Genomic DNA, 21,176 nt, shown 5'->3' with positions numbered 1-21,176 from the left:
CAGCCGTGTTTCCCGACGTTGCCATGTAAACACTGCTGCTGGTGAAGGAGTGGAGGGGAGAGCAAGAGATCCCTTGCTCTTTCGGCTCCGCGGGCGGGATAGAACAGCCAAACGGGCCGGATCTGGCCCGCGGGCCGTAGTTTGCCCACGGCTGGTATAGACCCACACGTTCAAGACAAGTAGCTTTATGACCCCTCTAGTGATTTTATGAATGACACCTGCAGACATAGGGATTCATATCCAGCACTGATGAATGAATGAACAAAGTCAATGCCTGTATCAGCAGAATTCAGAGTCTTGTTGGCAGAGCACTCAGCAGGCACAGGGTGGATGGCTGGGTGCAGTGCTGACTCTTTTTTCTCTCTCCTGCATCCTCAAGAGACTTTCCGAGACAGCCCGACAGCCTCTTTCCTTCCTCCCTCCATTCCAGGCGCCATTCAGGAAGGCAGGAAGGACAAGTAAGTGTCCCTAGCATTCATTCACCCATGCAATGCCTGCTTTAAAGGGAAAGCTAGGTCCGCCATAACACAAGGACACAATGCCCAAAGCTCCGGGTCAGGCGCATGGATATACATGCACTGCCCTTGTGAATGCAGTGGGAAGAAAACCCCTGCTAATGTCTCAGTAACGCCAACTCCCCCAGTAACAAGACACAATGGGTCCTTATATAAGACATTGGCTCCCAGATGAGTTGAGAGCACAATGGTTGATGTATATTTCCTTAAACTTTTGTAATGAACAAAACAATTTTGGAACAAATAAGGTCCCCTATCTAGTTACCATGATTCACACACTGGGAGAAGATTTGGAAGACTAAGGATGCATGAGATAACTTGCAAATGTTTTGGAAAACATATGCCTGAGAATGTATGCCAGATATTTTACAAACTATTAGCTAAGTCAGCAAATGCACATGGCTGTGAAACATAGCCCTTGGTGGGAAAGAGGAGGAAACTTAAAAAAAGAAAACTATCCCTTAAGGATACATACGATTCAGTTTTAAAATACAAAAGATACATGGAAATACTTAAGGGCTGATAAACTCAGTCATAATGAACATAATAGGGAGGTCAGAGAGAGAATCGAAGATGATGAATGGCCAAAAAAAAAAAAAAAATGCTGCCAAATGACCCACTGGCTGGGCAGTGACAGGCAGGCTGAAAATTAGGAAGGTGAGGGAGAAGACGCTGAACCCTGGCTTTTATCCGGGAAACAGGAGTGCATTAATATCTGCAAAACTCAAAATAAATGTTCTCAGATCCAGTCCTGGAGCTTCTGATTCTAAAGCTCTGAGGGAGGCTCAGGCATCTGTATTTTGGGAAAGCTGCCTAGTTGTCCAAGCCAGCCAGCCAAGGTGGAGAGCCACTGCCTTCAGGGCCTTGGGAGAGCTGTGCCTCACACCCAAGCAGGCCCTCACAGAGCAGCTTGCGGGGTCCCCGCACCGCTGTCTCCAGTATTCTGATATGTATGTGAAACTCTTTTTTTTTTTTCACAGCCCCTTATCTGGTAGAAGATAAGTGGAAATTAATAAAAACTTAAACATGAAGTCCTTAGTCAAAAGGAGCTGGAGCACCAACCTTCAATTGCCAAAAGAATGAAGAGCAGCTGCCCCCTCCCTCCAGCCCTCTGTCACTGTTGGGGCTTACCTGTCCCTCCTCTCGTACGCAAGGTCCCAGTGTGAGATGAAGAGTTCACACCCCCAAAGACGGTGAGTCCTTGGCCTCCGGCTGCGTGGAAGTTGTTGTAGTTTGGGATGGAGGTCACACCGAAGCTGGGGTAGTGCTGAGGAGTGGGGTCTGTGCCATAGCGGTACCCGGAGCTCTGGTTCAGGCTGCCATCCCTCTCCTCTGTCAGTTTTGTTGCTTCTTTATCCTTACATTGCACACAGCCCATTATCTAAGTTCCTGCCAAAAAACAGAAAGGAGGCACGTGAACTTGGATGCTCCTTCGTTACCGGTTGCTTGACTATGAAAGAGGCCCTTGGATATCTCAAACCTGTGCGGGCATGAGACAAAGCAGTGGCTGGGGTTGATGGTTAGAAGCTATCTCAGTGCCCTTAACTTGACAATCACATTTGTTCCCCATATGCTCTGAGCGATGGGATCAACACAGAGTTGATGTTCACCACACAGCAATTTTCCTCAAATGAGGTCTGCACACCTTAAAATTCTGCGATATCACACACTTGCCTGGAAGCAGCCCAATAATACTTATTATTATGCTATTTTTAGTCGTCTCCAAAAGTAACATATGCTTTAGAAAATGAGTCTACACAGTATTAGAATAAAAAACTCCATCATGGAAAAGGACATTTAAAGAAGAGGATAGAGCCCTGGCCAGTGTGGCTCAATTGGTTGAGCACTGTCCCATGCCTCGAAAGGTGGTGGTCTGGGCACATGCCCAGGTTGGGGGTTCGGTCCCCAGTCAGGGTGCATATGGGAGGTGGCCAAAAGATGTTTCTCTCTCACATCATGTTTTTTTTCTCTCCCTTTCCTTTCTCTCATAAATAAATAAATAAATAAAAACATATTCTAAAAGAGGGTAGAGGTGTGTTGGAAAAGCCTGAATACAGACCCTTAATGCCTCACTGTACTTCTTCACTCAGGGTACCCACTGTTCCGGACTCATTTGGTAAAATTTAAGCAATATGATAATGATAAGTATGAAAATGAAGTCATAGTTGCTGGATAAAAAGCTAAATTGGCAGAAACTAAGAGGTTGAATTGTATCAGGAACAAAACTAAAAGCTGCAACTTAGCATCTTATATTTCCATTAATTTTTGGCATCTTTCAAAAACATTTAAAAAGCCATTCCCATGTTCTAGGGGTAGTGGTGCTCTTTGCCACCCCACCCTCCTCCAAACCTACTTCTCCTGAGCTCCTAATCTCAGTAAATGGCACCAGCAACGACCCATTGCTTGTCAGAATCCTGAGAAGCGTCCTTATTTGCTTTTTCTTGTTTACTTCTCCCTCTTCCTGTCTCACACTCTACTATCCAAACATTCTGAGCTTCTCATGTCCTCAAAGGTTCCATTTTTTCTACTCTCCTTTAGGCCTTGGAACATGGCCTCGAATGCCCTTTCCCTCTCCTCTTTGATAGGCAACAGATCCTTCAAGTCCAAGTTAAGACACTGCTTCCTCTGCAAAGCCTTCTCTGATTCTCCCCCTCCTGGGCTGGGGTGGTGCCTTCTTAAAGCATTCTCATGGCATCTTGATTTGCCTCATATTGGCACCTGTTGTGCCATATTAAAACGTGGCCTGTTCACTTATTTCACTGCCCGATCAACTGTGAGTTCCAGAAAAGCAGGGCTCTGCCCATTTTCGTCATAGCTATATTGCCAGTGCCTGGCACATAATAGGTGATCAGTGAAGAGCAATTCAATGAGTGAAGATTCTCTAGCCCACTTTGTTTCTCTTTCACCCTTTCTTTCTCTCTGCATCAAGACCAAGCGTTCGTCCAGTGACTTTTATCAGAAGTTTGCCCTGCATTTGTTACTCCATTGGTGTGTGTAAGAAGTGAAGATGATTCAGAAATATAAGGCAAGTTGATTAAATGACCCCGCTATGGACTAAAATACCCTGTCAGGTTGACAGTGGGGAGGTAGAGTGTGCAATGGATGATGCCCCTGGCAAAACTCTGAAAAGTGGCCCATTTGGGACCAAAGAACCAAATAAAAAACACATGACATCATGCATAATTACATATATTCACTGGGGAGGGCACAGCTGGTACAGGATGGGAATGGGCTTGGTGCGGTGACGGAGAATGAAAAAGCCAGCTTTCCCACAGTATCTTGCAAACCAAAGTGGAGAGTGCCACGTCCGACATGGAGGCTCTCGGGGGCACTGTTCTGCACGCTGCTTTTCTGCTGGACGGGGCCATGGAAGCAATCTCAGATTGTTCCAAAGTCCTCTCGCATTACATGTTTCAATAAATACTTATTGAATTGAATGTCGGTTCCTGAGAATGGAAATATTTGGAAATGAGCCGCCTACTGCTTGAGCTGAGATCACCAAATCTGGAACACATTTACTTGTAAATCATTTGAGATTAACTTAGAGTATACTGTGTCCAACATGTTCTCTAACTTACGGTAAATGAATATGATTTTAACAAGTTTCCAGAAGGAAATGCAAAATATCTCCAAGGCATGATTTACTGAAGAAATTTCATCATTTGTTGTTGGTGTTGCTTCATAAGACTGAAAAATGTCTTGCTCACTTTAGATTAACTCTTTCATGGTGGAAAATTACTATAAGCTTCTACAAAGGACAGACAGAAGACACTTCTTGTCCCGGTGTTTTTTTGTCGATTTCACTGATGTACTGTACCTCGAGGATGTGAGACCTGAATCACAGAATAACATCCATTTCACCAGTGGTTCTCAGCCAGGACTGACTGAGGGACATATTTTTTCTCTCTGCATCAAGACCAAATGCCTGGAGGCATTTTTGGTTGTCACATCTTGGGAATAAGAGGTACTACTGGCACCTAGTGGGAAGAGGCAAGGATGCTGCTAAACATCCCACAATGAACAGAATAGCTTCCAACAACAAAGGATTACCTAGCTCTAAATGTTAGTGTGTTAAGGCTGAGACATCCTGATTTATGGAGGGGAAAGGTTTATATCTTTGAAATGGTATAACAGCTGTTTCCCTTACAGGTATATGGTCAGCATGTGATCTAGAATGCCTTTCTTAGGAAAATAGGCTTGCTAGGTAAAATAAGGCAATTAAAAAAACTGACATGAAATGCTCTGATTTTTCTCTAGAAGCTTGTCTCTGTGATAGAGAAAATAATCTAAAATTGCCCTGGCCAGTATGACTCAATTGGTTGGCGTGTCATCCTATACAGCAAAAGATTGCAGGTTTGATCCCTGGTCAGGGCCCATGCAGGAGACAACCAATTGATATTTCTCTTTACATAGATGTTTCTTTTTCTCTCTCTCTCACTCCCTTCCTCTCTCTAAAATAAATAAGAACATATCCTTGGGTGAGGATTAAAAAAAAAATCAATGAGAACTCTCATAAACTACTCTTCCAACTCTAACAAAACAAAACAAACCCTATTTTCAGGACCTTGCTGAAAATATGAAAATAGGACCCTATATCTAACCAAACTAAGAAAAAAACAGTCTTTCAAAATCTACTAAAATAAATGAGTAACAGCTTACATATAATTCTATAAAAGAGTGGAAGGATGTAAATAGTGAGGTCCTTAAAGACAGGGATTATTATTATTTTTGTTTCATTATTATATCCCTAGTGTCCAAGACAGTGCCTGGCACACTGCAGGAGCTCAATAAATATTTGTTAAATGTTTAAATTAAAAAAAACTCCAAAAAACAAACACACAAAACTCAAATCATCTTGGAGAAAACAATTCTCTTTTATAGAAGGGACAGCTCCGTTACCACTTCATGCATTTGGAATTTTGAATAAGGAATGTTTCTGCACAGATCTTGCTTATTCTTTTCCTTTCATTGACAAACATGAAGACTCTGAAATAAATCAGTAAATGCAAGCTCAGGCCATTAAAAGCTAATCACAATGAAAATATTTGTATAAGAGCTTGTGGTCTTCTTCCTCCCCCTTGGGGTGGCCTGACTAACCATTCCCTGATGGAAGAGTAAAAGATGCTATATGAGTTGTCTCAATGTGACTTCAGGCTCCTTGCCACGAGGCAAACTTCTCAGCATCTGAGTTAAAACGAAAACATTCTTCATTACGCAGTTTTGTGGTGGGGCTGTTATGGCCAACGCTATAGGTCCACGATGAACTAATGCACTACTATACTTGCTCAAGATCTGTGGGGCATTGGGAAACTCTGCGTAATGCCATTCTGGAAGAGCTAGGGCCCTGGAGGTACTCTGATCAGTAAATCACACACCATGAACTCGTGGCCATCTTTCTCTGCATGTTGCTGTGCCTTGAAAAACCGGTGGGCAAGCACTCTGACAAACAGGATCCTGGGCCTGAGGTCAAGGTGTCTAGATGATGGCCACAGATTTCCCTATCTGCCAATCCTGCAACCTGAGGGGCTGTTTCTGTAATGCATGTAGAATCTAACTTGCTTACAATTACTTTAGTTTGGTGGATCTTCTCATATGTGCCAACAGCATTAAGTAACTCCAGGAAGAGTTGCTAAAGGGAGATTGCAAGGATGGCCACACCTTGCTCCCGTGAACATGGCAGGCGCCATCAGTTGACCTCAGCACTTTCTGTGCTATGCCATGTGCAGCCCCAGAATCCGTCTTCACATAGCCCTCGGGTGATTGACTAAAACTGACATAAAGGATGGGGTCTCTCTGCTCCTCTGGGCATAGGCTGCTGGTCCACAGTGAGTCTGTTTGAACTACATTCCCTCCACTGAGGTCAGAGACCACGGTCTGTTCTGCTAATGGCCATTAAACACAGATGTGCTCCTGTTTTCTCACATGCCAGTCAATAAAGCACCACCTGTATGCTCAGGGTATAATGTTGCAGGGTTTCTGAGAAGATTTCACAGGTGTGCGTGAGAGCTAGATACCGAAAATGGGAAAAGGCCACTGGCAGTCTTTTGCAAAAGCAGATTACATTCTCTTGAGACACATAACCTTGCAGGCAGAGGAGGGGATGGCAGGAGGAGGAAAGGTGAAACGGACAATAACTAACTAATTTCAGCAGCATAAGCACTTTTGTCTCAGACACCAGCCTAGGTGTCTGCGGAGGAGTGACAGCCCCTAGGCATCAGTCACCATTCTTGCTCCTGACAGCCCAGGCTTTGGAGAGTGACAGGAAAGCCACGTTGGCCGGACTCTGATGTGGCATGTTTCCTGGGAACCTAGAAACCAAACACAAGTAACTGAGACGGGGAAGGTTGAAAAAGAACTTAAAGCTGAACTGTAGGTCTACTACACAGTTCCACCCACTTCCCTGGGAGAAAAGCAAAAACTGGCAGCTTAACAAGCAAACACCCTTTTCCAGTCAACAGTGACAGCAGGAGGCAAGAGGATAACATGTGGCAGAGACACATCGGAAATGACGCCCGGGTAGAAGATTCATGGCAGGGGGCTGTTGATTCTTGCACAATTGGGAACACCCACAAGAATCAACCTGAGAAATTTTGCTACGTTCTCAATGGAGAGAATGAATCCCTTCAAGCCTAGGGAAGGCTGGCCTTGGTTTCCTGTTTAGTGACAGGCGAGTGCCACATTGCTAGCAATGGCAGCTGGGACACAGGACTTGTCACCCAAATTTTCTAACACTTTCAATCCTTTATGATGATTTTCAATCCTCTTTGTTGGAAGGACATTGGATCCTGACACCCCACAAGGGTCTAGGGTCTACAAGCAGGACAGAAGGGTCCGAGATGACTGGGGAGGCTGGAGAAAAGCAGGACCCTGCTGACTCACTAAATTTTCAGGACAATACTAAGATGGAGGTATTCTCATTTCCCTCACGTTACAATGGAAGAACAGAGAAGTTCGGGAATTTGCCCACAGCTCAGTCAGGAGTGAAAATGGGATCTGATGCCAGACAGAGTGATACCGTGGTCAGCATGGTATCCTGGAGTTGCCTCCTGCCCCATGGAATCCAGGTCAGTCCATGCAAGCGTGTGGGTGGGAGGGTAAGAGAGACCTGTGGAGAAGGTCCTCTAGTTCTAGGGAACCCAACTTCATGTGTATGACTGATGAAGTACCTGATTTCGGGTCCTGGGCCTCACTCCTCACACGTACACCCCGCCCCCTGAGACTGGCTCTGTAGGGATGCTGGGACCATGCCAGGCGTGGTGAGTCACTAGCTCCCTTGATGTAGTTTGGCATCTTAATGAACGTTTGAACCAATGACAGTAAAGCAGCCTGAGTTTCCTAAGATTTCCTAGACATGGTGGAGTATTTATTTATATATATCACGAAGGCGTCAGCATCGGTCGCCTTGGTATAAAAGTGAGCCTTCCTACTGCACTTAAAACGTGATTTGTTTACAGGTAAAACTTTCTGCAACATATTTAGTGCATAAAACTGAGCTATACACGAAATGCCACCTCCAAGCACAAAATAACAGATTTCTACTCTCGATGGAGTCCTCTGAGGGCGAGGCCCCCACCCCCACACAAGTGATCTACACCTCTGTGAGAAGAAGACAGATGTAAAGGCAGAAATAAATACGATGCCAGCACGGGCCACATGCAACAATGGGAGAACAGAGCCTATTTGAAAAATCAAATCAAAGCTCTGCTTCAAAAATAAGAGTTGGAGCTGGGCCATGTGGTCATTTATGCACAACTTGCAAAGACCTTCTGGAGGGTGAGGATGATGGACCTTGTTCTGTGCTGCACAGCAAGGGAACTGAACTAATATGGACCACTTGTACAATGTCACATTACTTTAAGAAAAAGCCACATTCCTGGCACCTAGAATATATGTTTGGCTCTCCCTCTCTGGCTTGCCTCGTTCAAATGACCCCCAGGCTGAGAAGCAGCAGCTCCCGTCCCTGTAGCGTGTTCTCCTTTCCCTTCTGTATCATCTTCCATTCCCCAAAGCTCAGAGATTCAAAAGCACTTAATAAAAAGGAAATGGAAGCATTAGATGCCAATGGTGAAATTTAACATTGCAGTCAGCGAAATGCTGGAACCATTCCTAAACCCAAATGGCCAAATGAGGGTTTAAGAACAAACCATGGAAAGGCTCCAAAAGGAGGGAAGGACGTTTTCTTTTTACATTCACTTTACTCGGAGTGAAATGGTGGTAAAAACAGGGATATGTTTTAACTGTCTCTGCCAAAGGTTCACAAAGATTTAGAGCCCCTATCGTAAAGCTTTTCAGGCCATCCCCCACCCCTTTTGGATCACATCGAAGTTCCCTGTGGTTAGTATTTTACAATTTTATCTTGTTTTCCTTTTATTGAGATACTAGAGGCCCGGTGCACACAAATTTGTGCACTCGGGGGGGGGGGGGGGGGAGGAGGGGGCCCCTCAGCCCGGCCTGTGCCCTCTCGCAGTCTGGGACCCCTCGGGAGATAACGACCTGCTGGCTTAGGCCTGCTCCCGGGTGGTAGAGGGCAGGCCCAATCCCTAGGTGCAGCCCCTGGTCAGGCTCAGAGCAGGGATGATTGGGGAGTTGGGGCACCGCCTCCTGTCATGCACAGAGCAGGGTGGATCGGGAGGTTGCGATGCCACCCTCAGTCACGCTCAGGGTAGGGCCGATTGGGGGGTTGGGGCACCGCCCCCTGTCACACTCAAGGCAGGATCGATGGGGAGGTTGCGGTGCCACCCCGTCATGCACAGAGCAGGGCCAATCAGGGGGTTGGGGCGCTGCCCCGTCACGCACAGAGCAGGGCCCATCAGGGGGGTTGGGGCTCCATACCCTGTCACGCACAGAGCAGGGTCGATCAGGGGGTTGAGGAGCTCCCCCCTGTCACTCACAGAGCAGGGCCAATAGGGGAGTTGGGGCACTGCCCCCTGTCACACACAGAGCAGGGCCGATCAGGGGGTTGGGGCGCCGCCACTGTCACACTCAGGGCAGGGCCAATGGGGAGGTTATGGCTCTACCCCATCACACACAGAGCAGGGCCCGTGGGGGAGGGTTGGGGCGCCGTCCTCTATCACCCACAGAGCAGGGCCAATCAGGGGGTTGGGGCACTGCCACTGTCACACTCAGGGCAGGGCCAATGGGGAGGTTATGGCTCTACCCCGTCACACACAGAGCAGGGCCCGTGGGGGGGGGGGGGGGTTGGAGCGCCGCACCCTGTCACACACAGAGCAGGGCTGATCAGGGGGTTGGGGCGCCGCACCCTGTCACACACAGAGCCACAGGGCAATCAGGGGATTGGGGAGCTCCCCCCTATCAGGCACAGAGCAGGGCTGATCAGGGGGCTGGGGCGCCTTCCCCTGTCATGAACAGAGCAGGGGGGATAGGGAGGTTGTGGCCCTGCCCCCTGTCACACACAGAGCCGCAGGGCGATCAGGGGATTTGGGCGCTGCCCCGTCACACCGATCCCAGTGCCGGGAGGCCTCTCGGCTCCGCTGATCCCGGTGCTGGGAGGCATATTACCCTTTTACTATACAGGATAGAGGCCTGGTGCATGGGTGGGGGCTGGTGGTTTGCCCTGAAGGGTGTCCTAGATCAGGGTGGGGGTCCCCACTGGGGTGCCTGGGCAGCCTGGGTGAGGGATGATGGCTGTTTGCAGCTGGTCACACACCCTTCAGGGTGGGGGTCCCCACTGGGGTGCCTGGCCAGTCTGGGTGAGGGGCTGAGGGCTGTTTTCAGGCTGGTGGGTGACTGAAGCTCCCAACCACTCCTTTTTTTCTTTTTTCTTTTTTATTCTGGGCCAGCTTTAGCTCTGGCTCCAGCTCTGAGGCCTCTGCTGCTGAAAGCAGGTATCTGGTTTGTTTAGGTTCTATAACCAAAACACTGTATCAACTCCAGCTCTGAGATCCCGGCCGGCTGAAAGCTGGTTTCTGGGGTTTTGTTTAGCTCAGTCGTGGGCAAACTACGGCCCACGGGCCGGATCCGGCCCGTTTGAAATGAATAAAACTAAAAAAAAAAAAAAAAAAGACCGTACCCTTTTATGTAATGATGTTTGCTTTGAATTTATATTAGTTCACACAAACACTCCATCCATGCTTTTGTTCCGGCCCTCCGGTCCAGTTTAAGAACCCATTGTGGCCCTCGAGTCAAAAAGTTTGCCCACCCCTGGTTTAGCTTCTATATTTGTTACAATGTTTCAAACTGCAAGCTCAGAGGCTGGCAAGGCAGGCAGGGAACGTTGGAGTCCTCTGTCACTGAAGCAAGCAAGCCTCATGTTCGCTTCCAGCTGCCTGGCTGTCGGCCGCCATCTTGGCTGGCAGTTAATATGCATATCGCCCTGATTAGCCAATGGGAAGGGTAGTGGTCATAGGCCAATTACCATGTTTCTCTTTTATTAGATAGGATAATTCATACACCATAAGATTCACCTTCATAAAGTGTACAGTTCAGTGGTTTTAAATATATTTACAAAGGAAACCATTACCACTACCTAATTCCAGGACATTTTCATTACGCCCCAAAGAAACATGCATTCGTTAAGCCGTTACTTCCCATTCCCTTCTCACTCCAGCCCCTGGCAACCGCCAATCTACTTGCTGTCTCTATGGATTTGCCTATTCTAGACGTTTCATATAAATGGGATCACACAATATGTGGCTTCTGGTGACTGGCTGCTTTTACTTGGCACAATGTTTTCAAGGCTCATTCATTTTGTAGTACAAATTAGTACTTCATTTCTTTTTTATGGTTGAAAGTATTCCACTGTATGGATATACCACTTGTTATCCATTCATCCGCTGATAGACATTGGGGTTGTTTCCACTTTTTGGCTATTGTGAATAGTGCTGCTATGACCATCCATGTATAAGCTTTTGTGTGGACATATGCTTTCAATTCTCTTGGGTTAATATTTTAATATATAAGGAATTTATACAGATACGAAAAAGTCTAAGATTATGTAAATGGAATATGGCAATTCAAAGAAAGAAGAAACAACTTGTGAAACATATCAGAAAATGTTACCTTCAGTAGTAATCAAAGACACACAATTTAGATTAGTGAGATACTTTCACCTCTAAATTAATAAAATTTAAAAAAGAAGTCTGCTCAATAGTAATGAAGGTTCCTTTAAATGCATATTCTCATACACTGATGACAGAAAACTAGAAGTGGAAAACCTTTTCGTAAACCAACTTGACAATATAAAAAACAACAACAACCTTGCCCTGGCTGGGTGGCTCAGTTGGTTGGAGTGTCGTTCCCTACAATAAAGGTTGTGGGTTCTATCCCCAGTAGGGGCACCTGTGGGAGGCAACCGATTGATATTTCTCTCTCATATCGATGCTTTTTTCTCTCTCTAAAAATCAATAAAAACATATCCTTGGGTTGGGGTTCAAGCAAACAAAAACCTTAAAAATGGGTCTGCTCTTTGTCTGAGTCTGTGCTAAAGAGATACTTAAAAAAAAAAAGACATATAAAGAGGTTCTATGAAGTGTTATTTACAATTTGAACTGTAATTAGAAAACTTGCCAATTGCTTAATAAAAAGGTAATGGCTAAGTAAATTAAATGTAAGGCATGCCTGTAATATAAAATTAAACAGAAACTAAAACCTATGTTTACAGAATATTGTTAGTAATATGAGAAAATGCTCATGTTACAGTAGAAAGGATCACATGAGTGAGACTCTATGACTAGAAATTGTTTGGAAAGAAAAGACACTGAGATGCTTGCTGGTAGTATGCAGGTGATAAGACTATGGGTGACTGTTCTTCCTTCTTTCTGTTTCTTTATTTCTCAGATTTTCTATACTGAGAACATACCATTAAAAAAAAATCCTTCCCCGAGGATATTTTCCCATTGATTTTTAGAGAGAATGGAAGGGAGAGAGGAGGAAGTGGGGGGGGGGGGGGGTAGAGAGAGAGAGAGAGAGAAAGGGAGAGATATGTGGATGTGAGAGAGACACATCCATTGGTTGCCTTCCACACACACATGACCTGGGCCAGGGATTGAGCCGGCACTAAAGTACATGCCCTTGACCAGGAATCCAACCCATGACCCTTCCGTCCAATGCTCTAACCACTGAACAACCAGCTAACTCAAGAACGTGCCATTTTAATAAGAAGAATAAATCATCATTTTAAATAAGAAAGGTCCCTTTAGTCTTATCAGTTACTGACTTAATCTATACATATAAAATCCTAAGTGACTGGTCGACGGTTCAACCATTCGCTATGATATGCACTGACCACCAGGGGGCAAATGCTCAACACAGGAGCACACTGGTGGTCAGTGTGTTCTCACTGCAGGAGCGCCGCAGACACCAGATGCAGGGCTCACTGCTGGCGATAGCAGCTGCAGCTGCGGCAACCAGCGCTACTGAGCAGTGGCGGCAGGCGCGGCGGAGGGCCCGGGATGAGCAGCGCCTGGTCAGGCTTGGGCTCCTCCTCGGCTGCCTGCCACTTCATGCACTACTAATCCCTCGGGGTCCTGGATTACAAAAGGGCGCAGGCCAGGCTGTGGAACCCCAATGGTGTATGAATCCGTGCACCGGGCCTCTATTTTGTATATAAATTGACAGCAGCCATATATGGATGAAGTATGCTTCATGAACTTAAATATTAAGAGAAGGAGAATGATGAATTCTAAAGCCTGTTAGGAGGTAATCTCTCCTTTGAAGGTGTGAATGGTGACAGTACCAAAGGACAGAGGGACTTCTGAGTGTGTTTCTATAACATCTGTGCTGGGTAGCGGGCAGTGAGGGAGCAGTGCTAGGGGTAGGGGTTTGACACACACAAATGAACAGCCATAGGAATCTAATTAAGTTCACAGATTAAGCAAAGCCAGAATATACAATGAGCTCACAAAATCATGTTGATGGCAAATGTCAGAATCTGAGATTACAGAACCAGGAGTGGGGTGGTTGGGTTAATGGGCTTTTGAGAACATTCGGGCCCAAAACTCCTAGGTACCTGGGGAAAGCCAGTAGACTCAGAATGACAGTAGCACCGTCAAGGGGCCCCGGCTACTTGAGGCATTTGCAAGACCTCTCGGTGAGTGAGTGCCTAATGACCACACATTGCACGGCTCTAAGAAGGTGGGGAGGATGAAGCAAAGCACTGTTCTCCTTTGGGTGCCTGTTGGTGGTGAAAACAAGGAGACTTGCTTAGGGCACAAGGCAGAAAAATTCTGTATTTCTCCTCATCTTTCCTCTTGCTGTCTTTACTCTTGCTTGTTGGTATGACAGTCAGCCTAGCATTTTGATGTTTTGATTTTTTCCCTAGTCCCTAGATTTTGGGGGCAATCCAAGCAGGGCATAGAATAATACCAACACTGGTTTATGCAACTTGAAATTTTTCAGAAACAAAAGATCCAACGAAGATGTTTCTTTCTAATGTTGGTATTCAGTCAAGCATCTTTCCTTGGCCCTGATCTACACAAACAACCAGAGGAAAACAAAAATAAAAACAAAAATGTGGGCTTTATTCATGAAGTAGCAAAGAGAAATAGGAAAGTCAGTGTCACATCTGGGCCACAGTGGCTTTCTGGGCTGGACTGGCTGAGGGCCCAAGGGTCAGGGTGTCAGCAACAAGAAAACACATTAGCACAAAGCAGCTGTTTGAATAGGCGTCAACGCCTCCTCCCCGCCAATGCTGAGAATGAAAGCCAACGAGGTTCACCCTCCAATGCTGAACAAAACCCTCTCTGCCAATCTTTCCAGTCTCTATAGAGGTTCCTCGCCAGATGATTCTGTAAATGTGGCCTCATCCTTTCAAAAAACAGTGAATTCTTTTTATCTTTAATTCACTAGTTCCCGTCAAGAAGATCCATTCCTTTAAAGAAACAGAATGGACTTTGAATAAGGAAATGTTATTTTTCTTCTTTTCGTCCTTGAGCTCATGTGTGTGTTGTGACCCCCATGTCTCCCCTTTTCACTGATCAGTTATCTGGCTTTGCAGTCAGAGCCCATCAAAATCTACTCCCCTGAGAATTTGGTTGTGCGGCCATTTGTACTGTGCTTTAGGAACGGAGGCTGGCATCCTTTCTTTGAATAACGACATGAAGCCAGGTCCCTGCTCCTCTGGATCTTTATGTTGGCACTTACTCAAGTTGCAAGGAATCCAGCAACACCAGAAGCCATAAGTTTTGTATCCCTGGCAGTGGTTTAGAATTTCAAAGCATCTCGGCAGCTGTTTAGGTGTGAATGCCAATGAAGTAGACTGTGGGAAAACACACCCTTCTCTAATTCCATAGCCTCTACTGGGACAAGGGTCGGTGATGGTGGGAATAGGGGAGTAGGGAGAAGGACTGACTCTAAGCCACATGCTTCCTACTACTTCCTCGCCTAAAGGAAATGAGGGCTGTCTCTGCTTGAGTTTACTTTCCTTATCCCCACTGAGGCCAGGTTGGTTGACTGGGTATAAAATTTACGGTAAAGCAATTCAATAGTGACTTTCCCCTTGGAATATCAATGAGACAGAGCATGACTTATTTTTAGAGTGTTGTATTGCAGAGTAACTTGAGGTTATCTCCTTAAAGATGACAGCACAGAAGTTTATCTTCCCCTTTGCCGAGGGTTTGCAGGATTCTGAAGCTGGGCATACAGCCTTGCAAACTTGAGTCCCAAATCTACATCACTGAAAAGGAGTAGTGGGAGGATGAAGGCAGGTAAAGGGTATGGCAGACTGCTCACTGCCTCATCAAATCCACCAGCTTCTTGTACAGTAACAGTTTTTATTTTTTTATTGCTTAAAGTATTACAAAGGGTATTACATATGTGTCCATTTTCCCCCCCCCGCCCTAGACAGTCCCCTAGCCTCCCCTATCCCCCAGTGTCTTATGTCCATTGGTTATGCTTATATGCATGCATACAAGTCCTTTGGTTGATCTCTTTCCCCCCTACCTCCTGCCCCCAACCCTCCCCGGCCTTCCCGCTGCAGTTTGACAATCTGTTTGAGGCAGCTCTGCCTCTGTATCTATTATTGTTCAAAAGTTTATAATGGTCTCTATTATCCATGAATGAGTGAGATCATGTGGTATTTTTCCTTCATTGACTGGCTTATTTCACTTAGCATAATGCTCTCCAGTTCCATCCATGCTGTTGCAAATGGTAAGAGTTCCTTCCTTTTTAGAGCAGCATAGTATTCCATCGTGTAGATGTACCACAGTTTTCCAATCCATTCATCTACTGATGGGCACTTAGGCTGTTTCCAGATCTTAGCTATGGTGAATTGTGCTGCTATGAACATAGAGGTGCATATATCCTTTCTGACTGGTGTTTCTGGTTTCTTGGGATATATTCCTAGAAGTGGGATCACAGGGTCAAATGGGAGTTCCATTTTCAGTTTTTTGAGGAAACTCCATACTGTCTTCCATAGTGGCTGCACCAATCTGCATTCCCACCAGCAGTGCACAAGTGTTCCTTTTTCTCCACATCCTCTCCAGCACTTGTCGTTTGTTGATTTGTTGAAGATAGCCAGTCTGACAGGTGTGAGATGGTACCTCATTGTTGTTTTGATTTGCATCTCTCGGATGATTAGTGACTTTGAGCATGTTTCAATATGTCTCTTGGCTTTCTGAATGTCCTCTTTTGAAAGGTGTCTATTTAGGTCCTTTGCCCATTTTTTGATTGGATTGTTTATCTTCCTTTTGTTAAGTTGTATGAGTTCCCTATAAATTTTGGAGATTAGGCCCTTATCAGATATGACATTGGCAAATATATTTTCCCACACAGTGGGTTTTCTCGTTGTTTTGTTGATGGTTTCTTTTGCTGTGCAGAAGCTTTTTATTTTGATGTAGTCCCATTTGTTCATTTTCTCTTTCGTTTCAAGTGCCCTAGGAGCTGTATCAGTGAAGAAATTTCTTCGGCATATGTCTGAGATTTTGTTGCCTTTGGCTTCTTCTAGAATTTTTATGGTTTCCTGTCGTACATTTAAGTCCTTTATCCATTTTGAGTTTATTTTTGTGTATGGTGTAAGTTGGTGGTCTAGTTTCATTTTCTTGCATGTATCTGTCCAATTTTCCCAACACCATTTATTGAAGAGACTATCTTGGCTCCATTGTATGTTCTTGCCTCCTTTATCAAATATTAATTGAGCATATTGTTTCGGGCCGATTTCTGGGCTCTCTATTCTATTCCATTGATCTATATGTCTATTCTTGTGCCAGTACCAGGCAGTTTTGAGAACAGTGGCTTTGTAATACATCTTGATATCTGGTATTGAGATCCCACCTACTTTGTTCTTTTTCAGGATTGCTGCAGCTATTCGGGGTCTTTTTTTATTCCAGATGAATTTTTGGAGAGTTCATTCTAGATCTATGAAGTATGCCGTTGGTATTTTAATGGGAAGTGCGTTGAATTTATAGATTGCTTTGGGTAGTATGGACATTTTAATGATGTTGATTCTACCAATCCATGAACACGGTATGTTCTTCCATCTGTTTATATCTTCCTCTATATCTTTTTTCAACGTCCTGTAGTTTTCTGAGTAGAGGTCTTTTACCTCTTTAGTTAAGTTCATTCCTAGGTAGCTTAATTTTTTTGGTGCAATGGTAAACGGGGTTGTTTTTATAATCTCTCTTTCTGAAAGTTCACTATTGGTGTATAGAAATGCCTCAGATTTCTTGGGGTTAATTTTGTATCCTGCTACATTGCCAAATTCATGTATTAAGTCTAGTAGCTTTTTGATGGAGTCTCTAGGGTTTTGTATGTATAATATCATGTCGTCTGCAAATAAGGACAGTTTTACTTCCTCTTTTCCAATTTGGATGCCTTTTATTTCTTCTTCTTGCCTAATTGAAATGGCTATCACTTCCAGTACTATGTTGAACAGGAGTGGTGAGAGGGGGCATCCCTGTCTTGTTCCTGTTCTTAGGGGAAATGGTGTTAGTTTTTGTCCACTGAGTATGATGCTGGCTGTGGGCCTGCCATATATGGCTTTTATTATGTTGAGGTATGATCCTTCTACTCCCGCCTTACTGAGAGTTTTTATCAAAAATGGGTGTTGAATTTTGTCAAATGCTTTTTCTGCATCAATTGATATGACCATGTGGTTTTTTTCTTTCAATTTGTTTATGTGATGTATCACGTTTATTGATTTGTGGATATTGTACCATCCTTGCATCCCTGGGATAAATTCTACTTGGTCATGGTGTATGATCTTTCTGATGTACTGCTGGATCCGATTTGCTAAGATTTTGTTGAGGATTTTGGCATCTATGTTCATGAGGGATATTGGCCTGTAATTCTCTTTCATTGTGTTGTCTTTACCTGGTTTTAGTATTAGGGTGATGCTGGCTTCATAGAATGAGCTTGGAAGTGTTCCTTCCTCTTGAATTTTTTGTAGTATTCTGAGGAGGATAGGTTTTAGTTCTTCCTTGAATGTTTGGTAAAACTCCCCTGTGAAGCTGTCTGGTCCTGGGCTTTTGTTTGATGAAAGCTTTTTGATGACTGCTTCAATTTCTTCCATAGTTATTGGCCTGTTGAGATTTTTTAGATTCTTCCTGATTGAGTTTTGGAATGTTGTATTTTTCTAGGAATTTGTCCATTTCCTCCAGGTTGTCTAGTTTGTTGGAGTAGAGCTGTCCATAGTATTTTTTAACAATCATTTGTATTTCTGTGGGGTCTGTTGTTATTTCGCCTCTATCGTTTCTGATTTTGTTTATTTGGGTCCTCTCTCTTTGCTTCTTGGTGAGTCTGGCTAGAGGTTTGTCAATCTTGTTTATCCTTTCAAAGAACCAGCTCTTGGTTTCATTGATTTTCTGTATTGTTTTTTTGGTCTCTATGTCATTTATTTCTGCTCTAATCTTTATTATCTCCTTCCTTTGCTCACTCTGGGGTTTTCTTGTTGCTCTCTTTCTAATTCTTTGAGTTGTAGAGTTAGATGATTTACTACCATTTTTTCTTGTTTTTTTGAGATAGGCCTGTAGAGCTATAAACTTCCCTCTCAGGACTGCTTTCATTGTGTCCCAGAGGTTTTGGATTGTTGTGCTTTCATTAGTTTCCAGGATGTTTTTAATTTCTTCTTTGATCTCATTGGTAACCCAATCAATATTTAATAGCATGCTATTCAGCTTCCAGGTGTTTGAGTATTTTGGGTTGTTTTTATTGTAGTTTATTTCTAATATTATGCCATCATGGTCTGCGAAGATGCTTTTTATGATTTCAATCTTCTTGAATTTGGGGATACTTTGCTTGTGACCCAATATATGGTCTATTTTTGAATATGTCTTATGAGCATTTGAGTAGAATGTATATTCCCTGGCTTTGGGGTGAAGTGTTCTGAAGATGTCTATTAAGTCCATCTGATCTAGTGAGTCATTTAGGATTGCTGTATCTTTGCTGATTGTTTGTCTAGAGGGCTTATCCAGTGCTGTCAGTGGTTTATTAAAGTCCCCTACTATGATTGTATTGTTGTCGATCTCTCCTTTGATATCTTCCAGGAGTTTTTTTATGAATTTGGGTGCTCCTGCATTGGGTGCATATATGTTTACCAGGGTTGTATCTTCTTGTTGTATTGATCCCTTTAGTATTATGAAGTGGCCTTCCTTATCTCTTGTTATGGCCTTCACTTTGAGGTCTATTTTGTCCGATATAAGTATTGCTACCCCAGCTTTCTTTTCCTTTCCATTTGCCTGAAAGATATTTTTCCATCCTTTCATTTTCAGTCTGTGTGAGTCCCTTCTAATGAGGTGGGTTTCTTGTAGACAGCAGATGTATGGGTCATGTTTTTTTATCCATTCAGCCCCTCGATGTCTTTTGTTTGGAGCATTTAGTCCGTTTACGTTTAAAGTTATTATTGAAAGGTACTTGTTTGTAGGCATTTCTGTTTTTGTGTGGCTGTTTTCTTTCTGAGCTTTTTATTTCTTATTTTTATACCAGTCCCTTTAGCATTCCTTGCATTGCTGGCTTGGTGGTGATAAACTCCCTTAGCCTTTTTTTGTCTGTGAAGCTTCTTATTTCCCCTTCAAGTTTGAATGATAGCCTTGCTGGATAGAGTATTATTGGATTCAGTCTTTTGCTTTGCATCACTTTGTAAATTTCCATCCATTCTTTTCTGGCCTGATGTGTTTCTGTTGAGAAATCATTTGATAATCTAATGGGAGATCCCTTGTATGTAACTTTCCGTCTCTCTCTTGCAGCCTGTAAGATTCTCTCTTTGTCCTGAACATTTGCCATGGTAATTATGATGTGTCTTGGTGTGGGTCTTTTCGGGTTCACCTTGTTTGGGACTCTCTGGGCTTGTGTGACTTTTTTCTTCCCCACTTCAGGGAAGTTTTCTGATATTATTTCTTCGAATAGGTTTTCTAATCCTTGTTCATCTTTCTGTTGTTCTGGTACCCCTATTATTCATATGCTGTTTCGTTTCATGTTGTCCCAAAGCTCCCTTAGGCTCTCCTCCTGTCTTTTAATTTTTTTCTCCAATTGCAGTACATTTTGGGTGTGTTTTGCTTCCTTGTCTTCTAATTCACTAATTCGGTCCTCCGCTTCTCCTAGTCTACTGTTGATACTTTCAATGGAGTTTTTCATTGCAGCTATATCACTCTTCATTTCTTCTTGGGTCTTACTTAAATTGTTGATTTTTTCATCTGTTTCTTCTAGCTTCTTCCATATGTTATTGATTTTTTCATCTGTTTCTTCTTGCTTCTTGCAGAGGTTGTCGATTTTTTCCCCCATCCGGTTTATGCACTCTAGGACCCTTATTCTGAATTCTTTTTCTGTCATGTTGCATGCCTCTGTATTACTTAGCTGCTTTTCTGGAGAGTCCTCCTTCTCTTTCCTTTGGGGGTTTCTTTGTCTACCCATGTTTGATCTCACTGACATATCTAGACATTGAGTCGTTCAGTGGCTGCTCCCTGGGTGGCAGTGACTCCTTGGTCTGTGGTTGCTCTTCGGGCGGTTGCGGTAGCAGCTGCTCTTCAGTTGGCAGCAGCTCCTCTGGTGGGTGCTGTTCACAGCTGTGGTGGCTCTTCTGGCTGGTGGGGGGAGGTTTCACGTACAGCTGCTGTTCCTCAGCAGAGGGTGTGGTGCTCAGGAGGCTGCTGTTGCTTGGATCTGCTGAGTTGATTTAAAGGCACAAAATACAACACAACAAGGCACCACGTACCAGGCACTAAACACAAATATATTCACGATATTAATAACCCCAAATAAAGGTGACCGCCCGAATTAAGAGAATTAGGGGATAAGGAAGAAGGAAGATAAAAGAGAAAAAAGAAAAGTAGGTACCAAAAAAAGGAGTGCAAAAATGAAATTGGGAAAAAGGACAGGGGAAAATAAAAGTGAGAAAAGAAAAGAAAAAAAAGGGCAAAAAGAGAGAATGAAATGGAAGAGGGGAAGAGACTTTTTATGTGAGGAGAATACTCCTATAGAACGGCCACTAATCCCAACAAATTCCAGCAACAGCTCCCTGGAGATGGATGCAAACTAGAAACAACCAATAATATAACGATGAAAATAGAATGGAGAACACTAATCCCAAAATAAAATAAAGAGAAAATAAAATGGCACTTTAAAAAATGGTAAAATGGTAGCAGTAATAATACTGGTTAAAAATAAGAAGGTAGTAATTAAAAAGGTAAAATCAGGTGATGGAAAAAGAAGAAGAAAGAAAGAAAAAAAAAGAAAAAAGGAAAAAAAAAACGAAGAAAAAAAAGGAAAAAAAAT

The 21,176-nt window shown here is 43.9% G+C and overlaps 1 protein-coding gene across 7 annotated transcripts in view; it reads right to left on the bottom strand.

The window, feature by feature from the left end:
* Positions 1–21,176, bottom strand: part of FYN (FYN proto-oncogene, Src family tyrosine kinase) — a 213,330-nt gene that overhangs the window by 51,287 nt on the left and 140,867 nt on the right. For all 7 annotated transcript variants that reach the window (XM_036318356.1, XM_036318357.1, XM_036318354.1 and 4 more), the window contains one exon: positions 1,647–1,904. In XM_036318356.1, coding sequence (XP_036174249.1) covers positions 1,647–1,893 — 247 coding nt within the window. In that variant the 5' untranslated portion in view covers positions 1,894–1,904. The remainder of the gene's footprint in view (positions 1–1,646; positions 1,905–21,176) is intronic.

The sequence above is a fragment of the Myotis myotis genome, unplaced genomic scaffold (genome assembly GCF_014108235.1).
Source record: "Myotis myotis isolate mMyoMyo1 unplaced genomic scaffold, mMyoMyo1.p scaffold_m19_p_7, whole genome shotgun sequence".
Classification (NCBI taxonomy): Eukaryota; Metazoa; Chordata; class Mammalia; order Chiroptera; family Vespertilionidae; genus Myotis; species Myotis myotis.
Note: the sequence above shows the minus strand (reverse complement) of the source record. Positions and strands in the feature narration are given on the sequence as shown.